The 18,382-nt window shown below is 44.3% G+C and overlaps 1 protein-coding gene across 1 annotated transcript in view; it reads left to right on the top strand.

Moving 5' to 3' along the window:
• The window catches only part of LOC129695920 (EGF-like repeat and discoidin I-like domain-containing protein 3), a 184,496-nt gene that overhangs the window by 123,571 nt on the left and 42,543 nt on the right, over window positions 1-18,382 (top strand). The window contains exon 7 of the mRNA XM_055633381.1: window positions 2,672-2,856. Within this exon, the coding sequence (XP_055489356.1) occupies window positions 2,672-2,856 (185 nt within the window). The remainder of the gene's footprint in view (window positions 1-2,671; window positions 2,857-18,382) is intronic.

The following is an 18,382-nucleotide window of genomic DNA, read 5'->3' on the forward strand; positions in this document are numbered from 1 at the left end:
TGAGGGAGAGCTGAGTAGGGGAGGAGAAAGCAGGGACTACCTGAAATTGGAGAAGTCAATGTTCATACCACTGGGGTGCAAACTGCCCAAGCGAAATATGAGGTTCTGCTCCTCCAATTTACGGTGGGCCTCACTCTGGCCAATGACAAGTCCCAGGACAGAAAGGTTGGATTTGGAATGGGAGGTGGAGTTGAAGTGCTGAGCCCCGATTTAACCATGATTTAAGTGAAATGAATTGAAACTACTACAATAAAGAAACTATTAATCAAGAGACTGTGTTTGGCAGGTTCATCTTTAGACGGCATTGAATGTCTCGTGGAGAGCTCATGTTTGCCTATCGATTATCATCTGACCCACTGTCTTCAATTAAAATGACTAAAGGACTAAATCCTTGAAATGATATAACAATTTGGCATTACACTAGCCATCCATCTCTCTCCCACATTTAACCACCCATCCCTACCTGCAGTAAAACTCTGATAATCAAGCATGTGCGGAGCTTTGGTGGTACGTGACTGGCAGTTCTCTGGACTTTTGAATGTTATTTCTATTAATATCCACAACACGCTTTGTGTCGTTTTGTGTCAACCAGCATCTACAGTTCCGTGTTTCTGCAGAATATACAAAGCAACCACTTTGAGGGCTCAGTTGCACGTAAGAGAAAAATGAGGAGAGCTCAGAAACACAAAGCGAGAGTCTCACAGATCTTACATTCAGGAATAGAAAAGCATCAATGGCAAGAGTGACATGAACTTTTCAGAAGGGACCCTACAATTTAGTGTCGCTGCATCTGGTCAAACAGTGTACACCGTCTGTTACACAAAAAAGCTGGAGAAACTCAGCGGGTGCAGCAGCATCTATGGAGCGAAGGAAATAGGCAACGTTTCGGGCCGAAACCCTTTCTTCAGACATGTACACCGTCTTCCAGGGTTGATCCTATGCTGACCTGATTCAGTCTGCAACAACGCACGAGTTTCATTTCTAGGGAATAAATTAACATTGCAGTCCAATTCCGGCGACATCAACAGGACTTGTGCAGAACAGAAAGAGTGCAGGCTAAAATAGTACATAGTATAAATCAGCTGCTGTCCATTTAGTAAATAGACTGTGAACACCATTCTTGGTGTGAATGTAAACACCATGTCAGGCACAGAGGGTTAAAATTCTTTCCATTTTTAAAATTAATGCTTGATTGGTTCCTGAAATCCAATCTAGCCTGTGTCAGAAGGAACTGCTGATGCTGGTTTAAACCGAAGATAGACACAAGATGCTGGAGTAACTCAGCGGGACAGGCAGCATCTCTGGAGAGAAGGAATTGGGTGATGTTTCAGGTCGAGACCCTTCTTCAAACTGTCGGTAATCCAGCCTACAGTTCACCCAAGAACAGTTCTTGATGTAGTTGTCCATTTACTGATAGGCCTCTCTAAGCACCTATTGGCTTATATTGGCCATGGGCTGGAAGGCAGTCTGGAGCAAATGTCTCGTGTAGTTATTCCCTGCTTCAGGAATGAAGTATCATCTTGAAAACCTCCATCGAGTCAACCGCTAAACCTTTTAATTTTCGCAGAACACAAGGCGAGTTGGCTAATTTCCGCTTGTAAAGGGATGTTTTTTTTTAATTTAATTTTTTAAATAATTTTATTTATTCGAAGTACAGTACATTACAATAGTACAAGCCATATATATCTTATTACATTTATTGTACCACTTCATTTTTTAAGCTTTAAAAATAGATAGAAATAAAGAAAGTAAAGAAAGTGAGAGAGAGTCGTGTTAGTGTGAAAGAGTGATCAAAAAGAAAAAACCCTTAAACAAAGAGTTAGGGAAAAAAGTTAAGAAATGGGCCATAGAAAATAAAGAAAGAAAAAGAAACAAAACCTCTATTATGAAAACCGCATAAAAACTTCATATTTTTCATCCCCCCTTACCAGATCCTGACACCATTTCTTTTTAAAGTACCGTTGCACCTTATACTTGTAGTATAACCATATAACCATATAACAATTACAGCACGGAAACAGGCCATCTCGGCCCTACAAGTCCGTGCCGAACAACTTTTTTCCCTTAGTCCCACCTGCCTGCACTCATACCATAACCCTCTATTCCCTTCTCGTAAGCCGATAAATGCAGACCACGTATTTTGGAAGTGGTCGATTTGCCTGCAAGAAGGAGTCTCATATCTTCCAGGTGTAATGTTTCAAACATATTTGAAATCCACATATTTATTGTTGGTATAGGAGCGTTTTTCCAGAATTTAAGTATAAGCTTATTTCCCGTTATTAACCCGTAATTAAATAGATTCTTTTGAAACACATTTAGTTCAGGGCTACCTTCCATTGTTCCAAAGATAATCCATTCTGTTTTTGGTATCAATTTTATTTTAAATAGTTTTGTGAAGATTTCAAAAATTTCAGTTCAGAATTTTAAAGGGATGTTTTTTTCTGGTAAATATATCTTGCACTTGCTCGAGACCAATATATCCTTTCCAAGCGCTGTACCCAAAAACTGCTGACTGTGCCAAATGTGGTCACAGCATAGCTTTGTACAGGTCTAGTATAAAACATTCACATCACTGTGATGATCGCACTTTAAATGTAAGTCTAGTGAATTATTGCACTGGGTTACGAAAGGTAATTTGTCATTCTATTTTAAAGCTGTTCTTTTCTTGTAGGCTGTTCAGAACCTCTGGGGATGAAATCAGGACATATCCAGGATTACCAGATTACCGCTTCCAACACCTTTAGGACCTTAAACATGGACATGTTTACATGGGAATCCTCGAAAGCTCGCCTGGATAAACAGGGAAAGATTAATGCTTGGACATCAGGGCGCAGTGATCAATCACAGTGGTTGCAGGTATTTCAGCTTCCATGAACCATGCATGGCTTAACACCTTCTTATGCCTCTGCTACGAATCAATCATGTAAAAGACCTCAAATTAAAACATATCACATTTAACACAGTAATGAACTCTTGGCTCTGATGATCTAGAAAATGTCTTTTAATGAATATTTAGTCACAAATATTGAAATTCGCAAGTTATGCTTTGTCCCCTAATGAATCTTGATCCATGCTTTTAATGAATATTGCAATGCCTTTGCTCATTTCTTCGTTATATGTTCTTGAAATCCTAAACAGTTGCCCTATTATTGGAATCCTTTGGGATGTGGGGAAATGTTAAACGTCAAGCATTCCATCATTTTAGTTTGCATTTACAATGGTGAAACGTGGCATTCTCCAGCCTCACTTGCCCCATATAAAATAGTTCCGTTGCCTTATCTCCTGAATCGTTAATCTTCAGGTTTGTACATGATCTGCTTGTCTTCAATCACTGGAAACATTCTATTTTTCGCTACTCGTTACATTACATTTTGAAATCTTCATCATGGTTTACCATGTTCTTTGCTGTTTCCACTGAAAACAGAACCATTTTGTTTCCAAGTCATGCTATAGCTATATTTCACAATTTAGTCACGACCTGCAGAGAGGATGGTTCTGTTAACTGGGAGGTATGGAACCAAAGGTCATAGTCTCAGGAGAGGAAGTAAGACATTTAGGACTGAGATAAGGAGAAATATCTTCACATGAGCACTGAACCTGTTATTTCCAATGACAAAAGGCTGTTGAGGTTAATGAATGAATACGTTTGTCATTGCACAAAACTGTGCAACAAAAATTCCGTTACATCTCCTCCAGTTAAAAAAATCCAAACACGCCAACCATTGACACATCTGTACACTTATTAGTAAAATAATAAATAAGGATTTAAAAAGAATTTAAAAGAATTTGGCGGCATTTCTTGGAATTACATTGTGCTTCCCCAGTGTTCTCTGTTGGAATTACGCTCTTTTATAGCACATGGGTAGAAACTATTTTTTAGTCTACCAGTGCGAGCCTTCAGAGACCACTGTCGCCTCCCAGAGGGTAGCAGAGTGAAAAGGTGGTTGGCAGGGTGTGATGTGTCCTGCTTGATGTTTGTGGCCCGGGGCAAGCATCGGGCCCTGTATATGTCATCCAAGGAGGGCAGTTGAGCGTTTGTAATGCTCTGTGCAGTTTTTATAATTCCCTGCAGCGCCCTCCTCTCAGCCACAGTACAGCTAGCAAACCACACACCAGGATTCCATAGGAGAGGATACTTTCCACGGCGCATCGGTAGAAGGACAGCAGCAGCGGCTGTGAGACGTTTGCTCTCCGCAGAGACCTCAGGAAATACAGCCGCTGCTGTGACTTCTTCACGAGAATGACGGTGTTCATTTGCCATTTGAGGTCCTGGGAGATGTTTATTCCCAGGAACTTAAAGCCAGTGACTCTCTCCACCATGTCTCCTTTGATGTATAAAGGAGCAGGTTCCTCTCTCCTCTTCCTCCTGAAGTCAACGACCAGTTCTTTTGTCTTTGATGGGTTGAGTACCAGGTTGTTTTTGGTACACCAGACAGTCAGTTTTTGGGCTTCATCTCTGTAGGCAGACTCGTCGTTGTTGTTTATCAGTCCCACCACAGTTGTGTCGTCCGCAAACTTGATGATCCTGTTTGTGCAGCGTGTTGGTGTGCAGTCATAAGTGTATATTGTATACAAGATGGGACTCAGCACACAACCTTGTGGCGCTCCTGTGCTGAGCGTCAGGACTGGGGAGTAATTGGACCCCATCCTGACAGTCTGTGGGCGGTCTGTTAAAAAGTCCTTAATCCATCCGCATGCGTTTGCATTAACATCCAGATCAGACAGTTTGTCCACCATTCTGCTGGGGATGATGGTATTAAATGCACAACTAAAATCTACAAATAACATCCTCACATATGAGCCAGGACGCTCCAGATGTGCCAGTGCAGAATGTAGAGCTATGTTGATGGCATCCTCCGTTGACCTATTAGCTCTATACGCAAACTGATGCTGATCCAGGGTGGATGGGAGTGAGGACTTAACGTTGACTTAAGTCAACGAATATATTAAAGCGGGGGATAGATTGGTTACAAACCAAAAATGGCACAGAGTATATATTTAGTTTAGTTTAGTTTAGTTTAGTTTAGAGATGCTGCACAGAAGCAGGCCCTTCTAGTGGGCGGAAATCACTTTTAAAACATGGGGGGGGGGGGGTGGTGCACAATGAGGCCTGACACCTGGGACAGGGGTCGGCAACCCAGATCTGGCACGTAACCCAAAATAATCTGCCCGCAGGCGTATTTTTTTTTCTATTCGTTTTCGTGACCTGGGCGCTACAGCCAGTCCCGGGGCCCGCAGCTGACCTGGGCACTATAGCCAGACCGGCCAGCTGACCTGGGCGCTACAGCCAGTCCCGGTGCAGGCAACCTGGGAATCACCCCGTACACTAGCACCATCCAACGCACTAGGGACAATTTACAATTTTCCGAAGCACTTAACCTACAAACCTGCACGTCTTTGGAGTGTGGGGCAGGCAAGCTGACCTGGGTGCTACAGCCAGTCCCGGGGCACACAGACGACCTGGGGCAAGCGAGCCGACCTGGGACATGTTGGAGCACACAGGTCACAAAACATGGGGGGGGGGGGGTTGTCCTCACCTCTCAAAACTTGGGGGAAACAGGTCCTCCCCGCCGCCCCCATGGAGAATGTAAACAGGTCCTTTAGCCCAGATTGTCGATGCTGACCATGTTATCCAAGCAGTCGTTCCAGGTGCGACAAAGGTTCACCTGTATCTCCTCCAACCTCATCTACTGCATCCTCTGCTCTAGGTGTCAGCTGATTTACATCGGGGAGACTAAGCGGAGGTTAGGCGATCGTTTCGCCGAACACCTCCGCCCAGTCCGCAATAACCTACCTGACCTCCCGGTGGCTCAGCACTTCAACTCCCCCTCCCATTCCCAATCCGACCTCTCTGTCCTGGGTCTCCTCCATTGCCAGAGTGAGCAACACCGGAAATTGCAGGAACAGCACCTCATATTCCGCCTGGGTTGCTTGCGTCCAGATGGCATGAACATTGAATTATCCCAGTTTTGCTACCCCTTGTTGTCTCCTCCCCTTCCTTAACCCTTGAGCTGTCTCCTCCCATCTGCCCGCCCTCGGGCTCCTCCTCCTCCCTTTTTCCTTCCTTTTCCCCCCCACCCCCCATCAGTCTGAAGAAGGGTTTCGGCCCGAAACGTCGCCTATTTCCTTCGCTCCATAGATGCTGCTGCACCCGCTGAGTTTCTCCAGCATTTTTTTGTATACCTCTGACCATGTTATCTATCTGTGCTCCTCCCATCTGCCTGTGTTTTTATAAATATCCTTTTGAAACTTTCCTAGCCATGTATCTAAATAACTAAAGCATTGTAAATGTACCCCTTCTCTACAAATTAGGTTCAGGTATATTATTATCATATGTACCAAAGTAATACGATCAGCTTTGTTTTGCATGCTATTGTCAAATCAGGTATTGCTATACATGTATATGATCGTCAAATTCAAGGACATTAGATAGAGTAAAAGGAAAGGTACGGAGTACAGAATATAGTTCCCAGCATTGTAGATAATAGATTCCATAGGCAAAGTCCATTAGCCTATAGGGCACCACACCACAGTGGCAGAGAGGTAGCGTTGTTGCCAGTGACCTGGGTTTGATCCTGACTTGGGGTGCCATCTGTACAGAGTTTTTATGTTATTCCTGTGGCTGCATGGTTTTGTCCAGGTGCTCCAGTTTCTGTAAAATTATAACTCGTGTGTAGGATAGTGCCAGTGTATGGAGTGATTGCTGATTGGTGTGGCCTCAGCACGCTGAGGGGCCTATTCCCACGCTGTATCTCCAAAGACTAGCTACCCTCCTAGTCTTCCAGTACCTCACCTGCAGCTAAAGTTTAGTTTAGTTTCGAGATAAAGCATGGAAACGGGCCTTGCCGACCAGCGATCCCAGTACACAAGCACTAGTCTACACACTGGGCACAATTATATAATGCCACCAAAGCCAATTAACCTACAAACCTGAACCTCTTTGGAATGTAGGAGGAAGCTGGAGCACCTGGTTAAAACCCACGCCTTCATTGGAACAATGTACAAACTCCGTACAGACAGCACCCATAATGAGGGGCGTTTTTAACCCAGGTCTCTGATACTGTAATGCCCCCTGTCCCACTGAACGGTAATCTGAACGGAAACCTCTGGTGACTTTGCACCCCACCCAAGGTTTCCGTGCGGTTCCCGGAGGTGCCCGGAGGGTTTTTGTCAGTCTCCCTACGTGCTTCCACTACCTGCAACCTCCGGCAACCACCTGCAACCTCCGGGAACCGCACGGAAACCTTGAGTGGGGCGCAAAGTCTCCAGAGGTTTCCGTTCAGGTTTCCCAAGTGGGACGGGGGCAAAAGGCAGCAACGCTAACGCTATGCCACAGCGCAGCCCTAAAGATGAAGGAATTTTCTCTGCCACGGCCACAGCAATTTCTTAGAGTTACACAGCATGGAGATATGTCACTCGGCCCAACTCATTCCTGCTCCTGTTAAAAATTGCATTCCCATTGTCCCCCAGGTGGTGTTATATTGTATTTCACGAATGTGTGTGTGTCTGCAAATGAGCAGAGTATCCTAAAGTCGGTGTTGTTTTATTGGCAACCACCTCTGGATCGAAACTGCCATATAACCATATAACCATATAACAATTACCGCACGGAAACAGGCCATCTCGGCCCTACAAGTCCGTGCCGAATAACTTTTTTCCCTTAGTCCCACCTGCCTGCACTCTTGCCATAGCCCTCCATTCCCTTCTCATCCAATTTATTTTTAAATGATACCAATGAACCTGCCTCCACCACTTCCACTGGAAGCTCATTCTACACTGCTACCACTCTCTGAGTAAAGAAGTTCCCCCTCATGTTACCCCTAAACTTCTGTCCCTTAATTCTCAAGTCATGTCCTCTTGTCTGAATCTTCACTATTCTCAAAGGGAAAAGCTTGTCCACATCAACTCTGTCTATCCCTCTCATCATTTTAAAGACCTCTATCAAGTCCCCCCTTAACCTTCTGCGCTCCAGAGAATAAAGCAGGCCTCCCCACCACACACCTATGGACTTTTTATAGGGGGACTGTCGAGAGCACACTGACATACGGCATCACTTCCTGGTTCGGGAGCTGCAAGGCGTACGAACGGCACCAACTGGACAGGATAGTGAAGACCGCAAGCAGGATTATTGGTGCTCCACTCCCCTTCCTGCTGGACATATACAGGAAGAGATGTATCAACAGAGCCATCTCCATCATCAAAGACCCTTACCACCCATCGCATGACATTTTCTCCATCCTGCCATCTGGGAAGAGGTACAGGAGCTTTAGCTGCAAAACCAGCAGGATGCTCCTCAGCTTCTTCCCACAGGCTATAAGACTGTTAAATGGACTTTGCCCCCTGCCAAGTATCGCGCACAAACCCCCCACACTGCAGCAGAGCCACTGTTGTGCCGCTGCCGGTCGGAACGGCTGTTGAATGTTTAGTAGAGTGTTAAATTTGTTCATGACATGTATTTTTTTTTTTTTCATTTCTATTTATTTTTTTCATGCACACTGAATGGACACTGGTTGAGCAACGTTTTTTTGTTTCCTCTGGGTATGCGAATACTCAGGAAATGACAATAAAGATATACAATACAATACAATACAACAAAGACCTAACTTATTCAACCTATCTCTGTAACTTAGTTGTTGAAACCCAGGCAACATTCTAGTAAATCTCCTCTGTACTCTCTCTATTTTGTTGACATCCTTCCTATAATTGGGCGACCAAAATTGTACACCATACTCTAGATTTGGTCTCACCAATGCCTTGTACAATTTTGACATTACATCCCAGCTTCTATACTCAATGCTCTGATTTATAAAGGCTAGCATACCAAAAGCTTTCTTTACCACCCTATCTATATGAGATTCCACCTTCAAGGAACTATGCACGGTTATACCCAGATCCCTCTGTTCAACTGTATTCTTCAATTCCCTACCATTTACCATGTACGTAGGAGATAGGTGAGCCAGCTACTGTAACAACATTTCATAGACATTTGGACAAGTACATGGATAGTAAAGGTTTAACCAAATGTGGTAAGGTGGGACTAGTATAGATGGAGCATCTTGGCCGGTAGGGGCAAGTTGGGCCGAAGGGCCTCTTTCCATGCTGTATGACTGAGGTAAAAAAAGATTCAAATTTCTCTAGTTTTGATCAATATTGCTTATTAACTGTGCTTTGTTGTGACGGCACAGCTCAAATAAATTAAATGCTGGGATGATGTACAGCAACCCATAGTATTGTGTCAACCTTTGATCTACAAAAGAAGTACTGCTTGTTAAGGGCCGGTCCCACGAGCATGCGACGTGCATGCGGCGAGAGCGAGCAAACCAGAAGTGGGGCCCGCGCGGAGGTCGGGTGATCACCGTACAGGGCCGATTCCACCAGCATGCGACTGCATGCGGCGAGCGCGACCAAACCGGAAGCGGAGGCCATGCGGAGGTCGAGTGAATGACGTGAAGTTCGAGCGAAGTCCGCGGGAAGTTCGCGCGTGACGTACGGAGTCAAGACGCTGCGTACGGGGTCGAGATGCTGCGCACGCCCGTCGAGGCGGTGGATCGAGGCGGCTGCGGGCCGGCAGGCCGTTCCCGCGCGGAATTTTTGAACATGGTCAGTTTTTCGGAGCCCCGCGCGATGTCGGGACCAGCTCCGCACAACTCCATACGGCTCCGGCAATCGAAGTGGGACCGGCCCCACGAGGCCGTACGGCTCAAGCGACCACGTTAAGTCGTGCTTGCCGCATGGAGTCGCATGCTCGTGGGACAGGCCCTTTAGGGATAAATGTGTCTGTAAATTTACGTTTGCTTATAGAAACCAGACCAGAGGTAAAGCCGAGGGTTGAAATATCATTGGAGAGTGAAAATCAAAATAGATGGATAAGGTTGCGAGATAAGATTATCTATGTGTGAAAAGTGTACTAAATACCTGATCATTGCAACAGTTCAGAGAGTTTGCACTGTCGGATGTCTAACCAATATCTGCTTAGCTGTAAAATAGTATGTAGGACTTAACGATCAAATGAAAGTCTCTGTGTCTTGGAAATCAGAAACACAAACAAAGTTGGAACTAACATCAGCGCAGAGATCTCAAGCAACAAGTATAGAAGTGTGAAAACGCACACCTCCAGATTCAGGGACAGTTTCTTCCATGTTATCAGGCAACTGAATCATCCTACCACTACTATCTACCTTATCAACCCTCAGACTATCCTTGATCGGACTTTGCTGGCTTTACTTGCACTAAATGTTAGTCCTTTAGCATATATCTATACACTGTAAATGGCTTGATAGTAATCATGTTTTGCCTTTCCGCTGACTGGTTAGCACACAATAAAAGCATTTCACTGTACCTCGATACACGTGACAAGAAACTAAACTAAAACTGAGAATAGGGTTAAAGTCTTAGGTCAATACCCTATCATCAATATCACAAACCTGTCTCTCTGAACTGATGCTGCTGGCTCTACTGAATATATTCGCACAATTTATTTTTGATAAGGTTAAATCCAGCAAATTCTGTGAGTGGGAATTGTGAAAACAAGGGAGGTTGGAGGCAATGTGCAGATTCAGTTGTTGATTCATATAAGTATTCATGTAGTCACTTCAACATATGGAACTGTCTTTGGATCTTTATCTGAGCAAGTTGGGAATCATTATATGATGCTTAGATAATTTTCCATAGAAAAATAGATGTCCTTCTTGCTACAGCCATTATCCTGAAAACATTTCCCTTTTAATTGGTCTTAAAGCTTACATTTAATCTTTCTTATGCCTTATGAGGTCCGTGGAAAGATAAGTACATTTTGAAAAGTATATTCCTGAAAAAGATCAACTTAAAACAGAAAATTTGAAAATAAGTCCTACATATGAACAATCTGATTCTACACATCCCAGTGGCACACACAGATTACACAGATGCAGTCCTGATTGTGGGGCAAAGTTTACTGGACATGGCACTAAAATCAAAATAAATTCATCAACGTGCTGTTTGAGAATATAGACTTTAGGCATTTAGAGTTAACACCGGGAGACGACTCACACTGTCACGGGGAGAACGTACAAACTCCGTACAGACAGCATCTGTAGTCAGGATCAAACCCGAGTCTCTGGCTCTGTAAAGCCCTGTCCCACTTTCACGACCTAATTGGCGACCTCTGCCGAGTTTGCCCTTGACTCATATTCGCAGCATGGTCGCCACAAGGTCGTAGGAGGTCTTCGTAACTCTTCCTCATGCTCGTGAGTGGTCTCCGCGTACTCGTGGCCTCAAGTCGGTCGCTTCCCGCTTGATGAAAAATGTCCACGAGCAAAAAAAAAGGACGACATGGAAGAATATTGATACTTTTTACTCATAGGTAGGTCGTGATGATAGTTGTAGATCGGTAACTGGCCCGAGAAAAAAAATGCAGACATGACATCATTTTATCATGTGATCATTTTCCACTCGTAGCGCAGTCATAGTTGGTCTTGGGAGTGGAAGACGAGAGGTCGAGGGGGGTCATAGGAGGTCGTAGACATTGCCGTGGGAGGTCTCTTACTTTGTTGAGTCAACATGACCTTGACATTTTTCTCAACTCGTCTGGGGCCTTCTAAACTCGTGGATTAGGTTGTCCAAGTGGGACAGGCCCTTAAGGCAACAACTCTACCACGGTGCCACGCTGTTGCCCTATGTGTATAGTTGATTTTATTCTTGAGAAATTTTTAAAAGTCCAATTAGACTTTGATGCCTCTAAGACCTTGATAAATATCAGAGGCCACAAAATGCTCTTATTACCCTGTGTTTGTTGTTTTTCAACTTACTTTCCTTGTTAAGGAAAGATGAGAATAAGGAATATAATAGATAACTAGTAAACCAGATAAATAGAATGTAAGTAGTTCAATATATTCAATTTCCCCTAACAAGGTAATCAATTCAGCAAATGCAAAGTGTGTCATTTACAAAATCTATCTTTATGTAAAGCAGACTGGTGTGTAATTAGCATAAAGTGCAAAATATTAATAATAATAATAATAATAATACATTTTATTTATGGGTGTCTTTCAAGAGTCTCAAGGACACCTTACAAAAATTTAGCAAGTAGAGGAAAAATATGTAAGGGGAGTGAAATAAATAGTAGAGACATGACTAGTACACAAAGTAAAGACAGAATTCAATACAAAACACAATATGAGGCAATTAATGCACAGATGAAAAGGGAGGGGCACGTGGGGCTAAGGATAGGCAGAGGTGAAGAGATGGGTCTTGAGGCAGGACTGGAAGATGGTGAGGGACTCGGAATTGCGGATCAGTTGGGGGAGGGAGTTCCAGAGCCTGGGAGCTGCCCTGGAGAAGGCTCTGTCCCCAAAACTGCGGAGGTTGGACTTGTGGATGGAGAGGAGACCGGCTGATGTGGATCTGAGGGACCGTGAGGGTTGGTAGGGGGAGAGGAGGTCAGTGAGATATGGGGGGGCCAGATGATGGAAGGCTTTGTAGGTGAGGACCAGGATTTTGTAGGTGATCTGGTGGGAGATGGGAAGCCAGTGAAGTTGTTCGAGGACTGGAGTGATGTGATGCCAGGATTTGGTGTGGGTGATGAGTCGGGCGGCTGCGTTCTGGAAATATTGTGCAACAATGATTCAGATAACAATCAAGATTGATTTTTTTAATCTCATACATTAATTACCTAATCAGAGGAGAGAGAATAATTCAATTGCACTGCACTGACTGTTTACCAAACCCATTAGGAATATTGTGTATGTGGTTAGCATTCCCCTCACCAAAGTCAGTGCAGATGTTATGTTAAGTGTTGATTTCCCTCTGTTCATTAAGGGAAGGTGCAGAGGCTGATTTATTTACACTCTTAACAGTTGGCTGGTGCTCGCATTCCTGCAGGCTTCGAAGTTGACAGATGGGCTGAAGTCCCTTGTGATCAAAATGTCTGATAACTATTTATAAGGTTAATTAAACAGATGATTGACCACAGCGCGAAGATTTGGTGCTTTCCAGTTTCATGTTCATGAAACTAATCGGTCTGGGGTGACTAAAGTGGGATGCAAGGCAACTAGAATCCTGAACTTGGGAAAGAGAGTAGGGACTAGTGATAAAGCAAGTGAACTCTGACGATAAAAGAAATGATTCAAATCTATTTGTGTAGTGGTGAATAACTTAATTTGATGTTTTTTTTTCCTATTGTCATTCACTTACAGTATGAAGCAGCTTTTTCTCCTTAGCCTTCCCTCGCCTTGCAGTCACCCATATAATCCAGGGCTCGTAAACTTTCAGCACCAGCCGTTTTAGACTTTAGAGATACAGCGCTGAAACAGGCCCTTCAGCCCACCGAGTCTGCGTCGACCTGCAATCATCCCGAATACTAGCACTATCCTACACACTAGGGACAATATATAATGATATCAAAGCCAATTACCCTACAAGCATGTACGTCTAATCAGTGTGGGAGGAAGCAGACAATCTTACAGACCGCACCCATGGTCAGGATCGAACCCAGGTCTCTGGTTCTGTAACCAGCAGCTACTGTGCCACCCAAAGTTCAGTCTCATCTGAACTCCTTCACTCGTCACTGTTTCTTGGGAAAATAATGTATTATCCTTGGAAAGAGAATATGGCCTTCCAATGTTGAGCATGTTGGAAATGATCAACTTGCAACGCTTGTGTAAAATGTTCCCATTAGATAATATGTTAAATGCTTTAAATTGTGAGGGCTTTACAACAAAGGGACTACAGGGGCTGTCCCACTTGGGCAACGTAATTGGCAAGTTTAGAAGAGTTTGAAAAAATGATGTTGAAGACCTCCTTCGACTATGTTGAAGACCAACTTCGACTATGCTACTATGTTGAAGACCAACTTCGACTAGCTACGACTAACTTCGGGAAAATTGGACACCGAATAGTGGAGAGTGAAGACGATCTCCTTCGACCTCCCTTCAACTATGATGAAGATTATCTTCACCAACAACCTTCGACTACCCTCGATTACCTGCGACTAACATGCCGACCTACTATGACCTACTACGACCTACTACAACTAAACCTACGAGTAAAAAAAGTATCGATTTTTTTCCATGGCGACCCTCTTTTACTCGTGGGCATTTTTTAATAGACAATAGGTGAAGCCCTCATGGCCACTTAGTCTCCTTTATTCAACTGCATCACCGACACCTCCGATCTACTCTTCTCCCTCTCCAATTGTAGATTAAACCTGACCATATTATGGTCACAACCCCCAAATGGCTCATTAACCTCGAGGCCAGTTCATTGCCTATATTTAAGAGGGAGTTAGATGTGGCCCTTGTGGCTAAAGGGATCAGGGGTATGGAGAGAAGTCAGGTACGGGATATTGAGTTGGATGATCATATTGAATGGCGGTGCAGGCTCGAAGGGCCGAATGGCCTACTCCTGCACCTAACTTTCTATGTTTCTATGTTTCTAAGTTCCTTTATCAAATCCGGTTCATTACATAACACTAAATCCAGAATTGCCTTCTCCCTGGTAGGCTCCAATACAAGCTGCTCTAAGAATCCATCACACAGGCATTCTACAAAGTGGCTTTCCTGGGGTCCAGTACCAACCTGATTTTCCCAGTCTATCTGCGTGTTGAAATCTCCCTTAACCACCACAGCATTACCTTTGCTACATGCCAATTTTAACTCCTGATTCAACGCACGCTATGTCCAGGCTACTGTTTGGGGGCCTGTAGATTAGTCCCATTAGGGTCTTTTTACCCTTACAATTCCTTAGTTTTATCCATACGGACTCCTCATCTCCTGTTTCAATGTCACCCCTTGCAAGGAACTGAATTTCATTCCTCACCAACAGAGCTACCCCACCCCCTCTGCCCACCTGTCTGTCTTTTCGATAGGACGTATACCCTTGAATATTCAGCTCCCAGCCCTGGCCCTCTTGCAGCCATGTCTCTGTAATTCCCACAACATCATACTTGCCAATTTCTAACTGAGCCTCAAGCTCGTCCACTTTATTTCTTATACTTTGCGCATTCATAGACAACACTTTGATATCCGTATTCACGTCCCCCCTCACACCGCTCGCAATTGACCCTGGCTTTACTCTTTTATCTCTTTTTAACACATTGAAAAAAATGTCACAACCTAGCTGAGGCCTCGAGCACCACTCTCGAGCATGAAGGAGAGTTACGAAGATCTCCTATGACCTCGTGTTGACCATGCTGCTGGTATGAGTCGAGGGCAAACTCGCCTCAACTCGCGGATTAGGTTGCCCAAGTGGGACAGGCCCTTAAGTAAAGCAAAATAGGAAGTGGAGGTAATCTTCTGTTTGTTTCTTCTGATTTGAGGAAATGGAAATATTACTTGGACTAATTCTAACTGAATGGTGCTATTTTAAAAAACTTAATTTATTTCCAAGTCATCCCATATCAATTTGTGATGAAAGACAATAGTTCCCCAGAGTCACATACCATTAAAATTGTCCGTAGATAGACACAAATTTAATGGATTTAAGAGAGAGTTAGATAGAGCTCTAGGGGCTAGTGGAGTCAAGGGATATGGGGAGAAGGCAGGCACGGGTTATTGATAGGGGACGATCAGCAATGATCACAATGAATGGCGGTGTTGGCTTGAAGGGCCGAATGGCCTCCTCCTGCACCTATTTTCTATGTTTCTAAAAAGCGGGAGTAACTCAGCGGTTCAGGCAGCATCTCTGCAGAGAAGGAATGGGTGACGTTTCAGGTCGAGACCCTTTCTTCACAGCGTACTGGTTCTCCTCCAACTATCAAACACCAACCTACACTCACCCTACACTTATGCCATATTATTCGCCCTACACTTCAATTAACTTACATTTCACCCCCCCCACCCCCGACCCACGTGGTCCACACCGATCAAGGATAACACGTACACTGTTTCCATGTTATCCCAGTTTCTCATCCTACACAACCGGGGACAAGAATTCTAAAAAGGTTTACTGTGAGTAATTGTCTCATTCCCTCGCTAACCTCTCCCAAATGAACAAGCAAGCAGGACACCTAGAGGGCGAAAAAAAAGGTTCAATCCTTGACCTTGTAGATGAGGTCAAATGATGTCGTCAGATATGAAATCTCAAACTGAATCCTGCCAAAGCCTGTAAGAACCAGAACCTTGCCTGAGATGTCCAGGGGATATCATTTGGAGATAGATGTAGGCTTCCTGATCCCCTAAAGGCTCAGACGGACTCCACCAGAAACCCTGGCACTCCCTTGTAAATCATGTCCTTCCCTTCATCCTCATCAATCACAGTCAGTTGCTATCTTCCTGACCCATGACCTCACTATCGCTTCATAAGGTCATAAGGAAAAGCAGTAGTATTAGGCCATTCGGCCCATCAAGTCTATTCTTCCATTCAATCATGGCTGATCTATCTCTCCCTCCTAACCCCATTCTCCTGCCTTCTGCCCATAACCTCCGACACCTGTATTAATTGAGAACCTGTCTTATCTCTGCCTTAAAAATATCCACTGACTTGGCCTCCACAACCTTCTGTGGTAAAGAATTCCACAGATTCACCACTCTCTGACTAAATACATTTCTCCTCATCTCCTTCCTACAAGAACTACAAGTCTTCAAAATCTTCTGTTTCGTTGAGTTTTGAGATACAGTGTAGAAATGGGCCCTCCAGCCCATGGAGTCTGCACCGCCCAACAATACTACGTACACTAGTTCCATGTTATCCCAGTTTCTCATCATACACACTAGGGACAATTTACAGAAGCCCAATTAACATACAAACACAGGACTTTGGAATCTGGGAGGAAACCAGAGCACCCGGAGAAACCAGAGCACCCGGATTTTATGCATTGTTCCGTTACTACTGTAGTCAGAAAGATTATGTTTTTCTGTCCACAGTCATTCTGATAGTTACTACAGTTGGTCATTGTATTTGTAGGGATCCCCTAACTTTCATGACCCAAGTCACTGCAGGCAATAAGAAGATAGACAAGATTGCTGGAGAAACTCAGCGAGTGCAGCAGCATCTATGGAACGAAGGAAATAGGCAATGTTTCAGGCCGAAACCCTTCTTCAGAGTGATGCAGGGTGGGGTGGGGGGGCATGAAGAAGAAAATAAGAAGAACTGTCCAAGTTAGAAAAAAAGACACAAAGTGCTGAAGTAACTCAGTGGGTCAGGCAACATCTCTGGAGAAAATGGGTAGGTGACGTTTCAGTCAGGACCCTTCTTCAGACTGGTTTGGGGAGGTGCAGGGGGGGTGGGGGGTTGAAAGAGAGCTTTATTAAGAAAGAAACAGCAGGTGGATTTGGGAGTTGGGGCCAATAAGCGGACAAAGGCCAGAGATGAAAGACAGAAGGTGTGAGACAAGAGGATTGAAGAGTTTTAAAATGTGAAGCTGGAGGAAGGAATGTAGGTGGAAGGTGAGGGGAGAATTAGATGGGTGTCCTAGTGAGGGGGTGAAGGTGGGGAGGGGAGTTGTAGTTACCTAAAATTTGAGAATCCAATGTTCCTACCGTTGGGTTGTGAACTAGATAAGGGGTGCTGTTCCTCCAGTTTGCGTTGTGGGCTTTAGTCTGCCAATGGAGGAGGCACATGACATATAGGTCAGTATGAGAATGGAAAGAGGACTTTAAATGATCGCCAATCAAGAGATCCGATAGGATTGACGTTCCAAGTGCCAGCATTCAGCAATATAGTCTCCGATTCTATGCTTGACCTTGCCAATATACAGGAGGCCACATCAGGAACACTGGATGAGGTAGATGATGTCAAAGGAGAGCCATGTGAACCTCCTTTGCACCTGGAAGGACTGCTGGGGTCCCTGGATGGTGGCAAGGGAGGAGATATAGGGGAAGGAAGGTGTTGCATCTCCTGTGGTTGTAAGGGAAAGTACCTGGGGAGGATGGGAAGGGGTGAGTGATCAAGGAGTTGTGGTGGGTGCGATCTCTGGTGGTGGTGGAGAGAGAACGATGGGACTGTTTCCATGGACAGAGAAGGTTCACCAGACTGATTCCTGGGATGTCAGGACTTCCATATGAAGAAAGACTGGATAGACTCGGCTTGTACTTGCTAGAATTTAGAAGATTGAGGGGGGATCTTATAGAAACTTACAAAATTCTTAAGGGGTTGGACAGGCTAGATGCAGGAAGATTGTTCCCGATGTTGGACAGATATAGATATAGATAGATATGCCATTTATTGTCACTATACATGTACAGTGAAACTGAAAGCTGCTCGTACTCAGTGCATACATACAATTTTACACAAAAAACAAGAAACATAAAAACAAAACAGAAGGGAGATGGGGGGGGGGGAATAGGTGCACAAATTCTACGGCGCTACATACATATATACATATATACAGATGGAAGTCCGTGTTGGGCGGTGTAGTCAGTGCATGTGTGGATTTGAATTTATAGTAGATATAATTCTCGGGAAGCAG

The sequence above is a fragment of the Leucoraja erinacea genome, chromosome 3 (genome assembly GCF_028641065.1).
Source record: "Leucoraja erinacea ecotype New England chromosome 3, Leri_hhj_1, whole genome shotgun sequence".
Taxonomy (NCBI): domain Eukaryota; kingdom Metazoa; phylum Chordata; class Chondrichthyes; order Rajiformes; family Rajidae; genus Leucoraja; species Leucoraja erinaceus.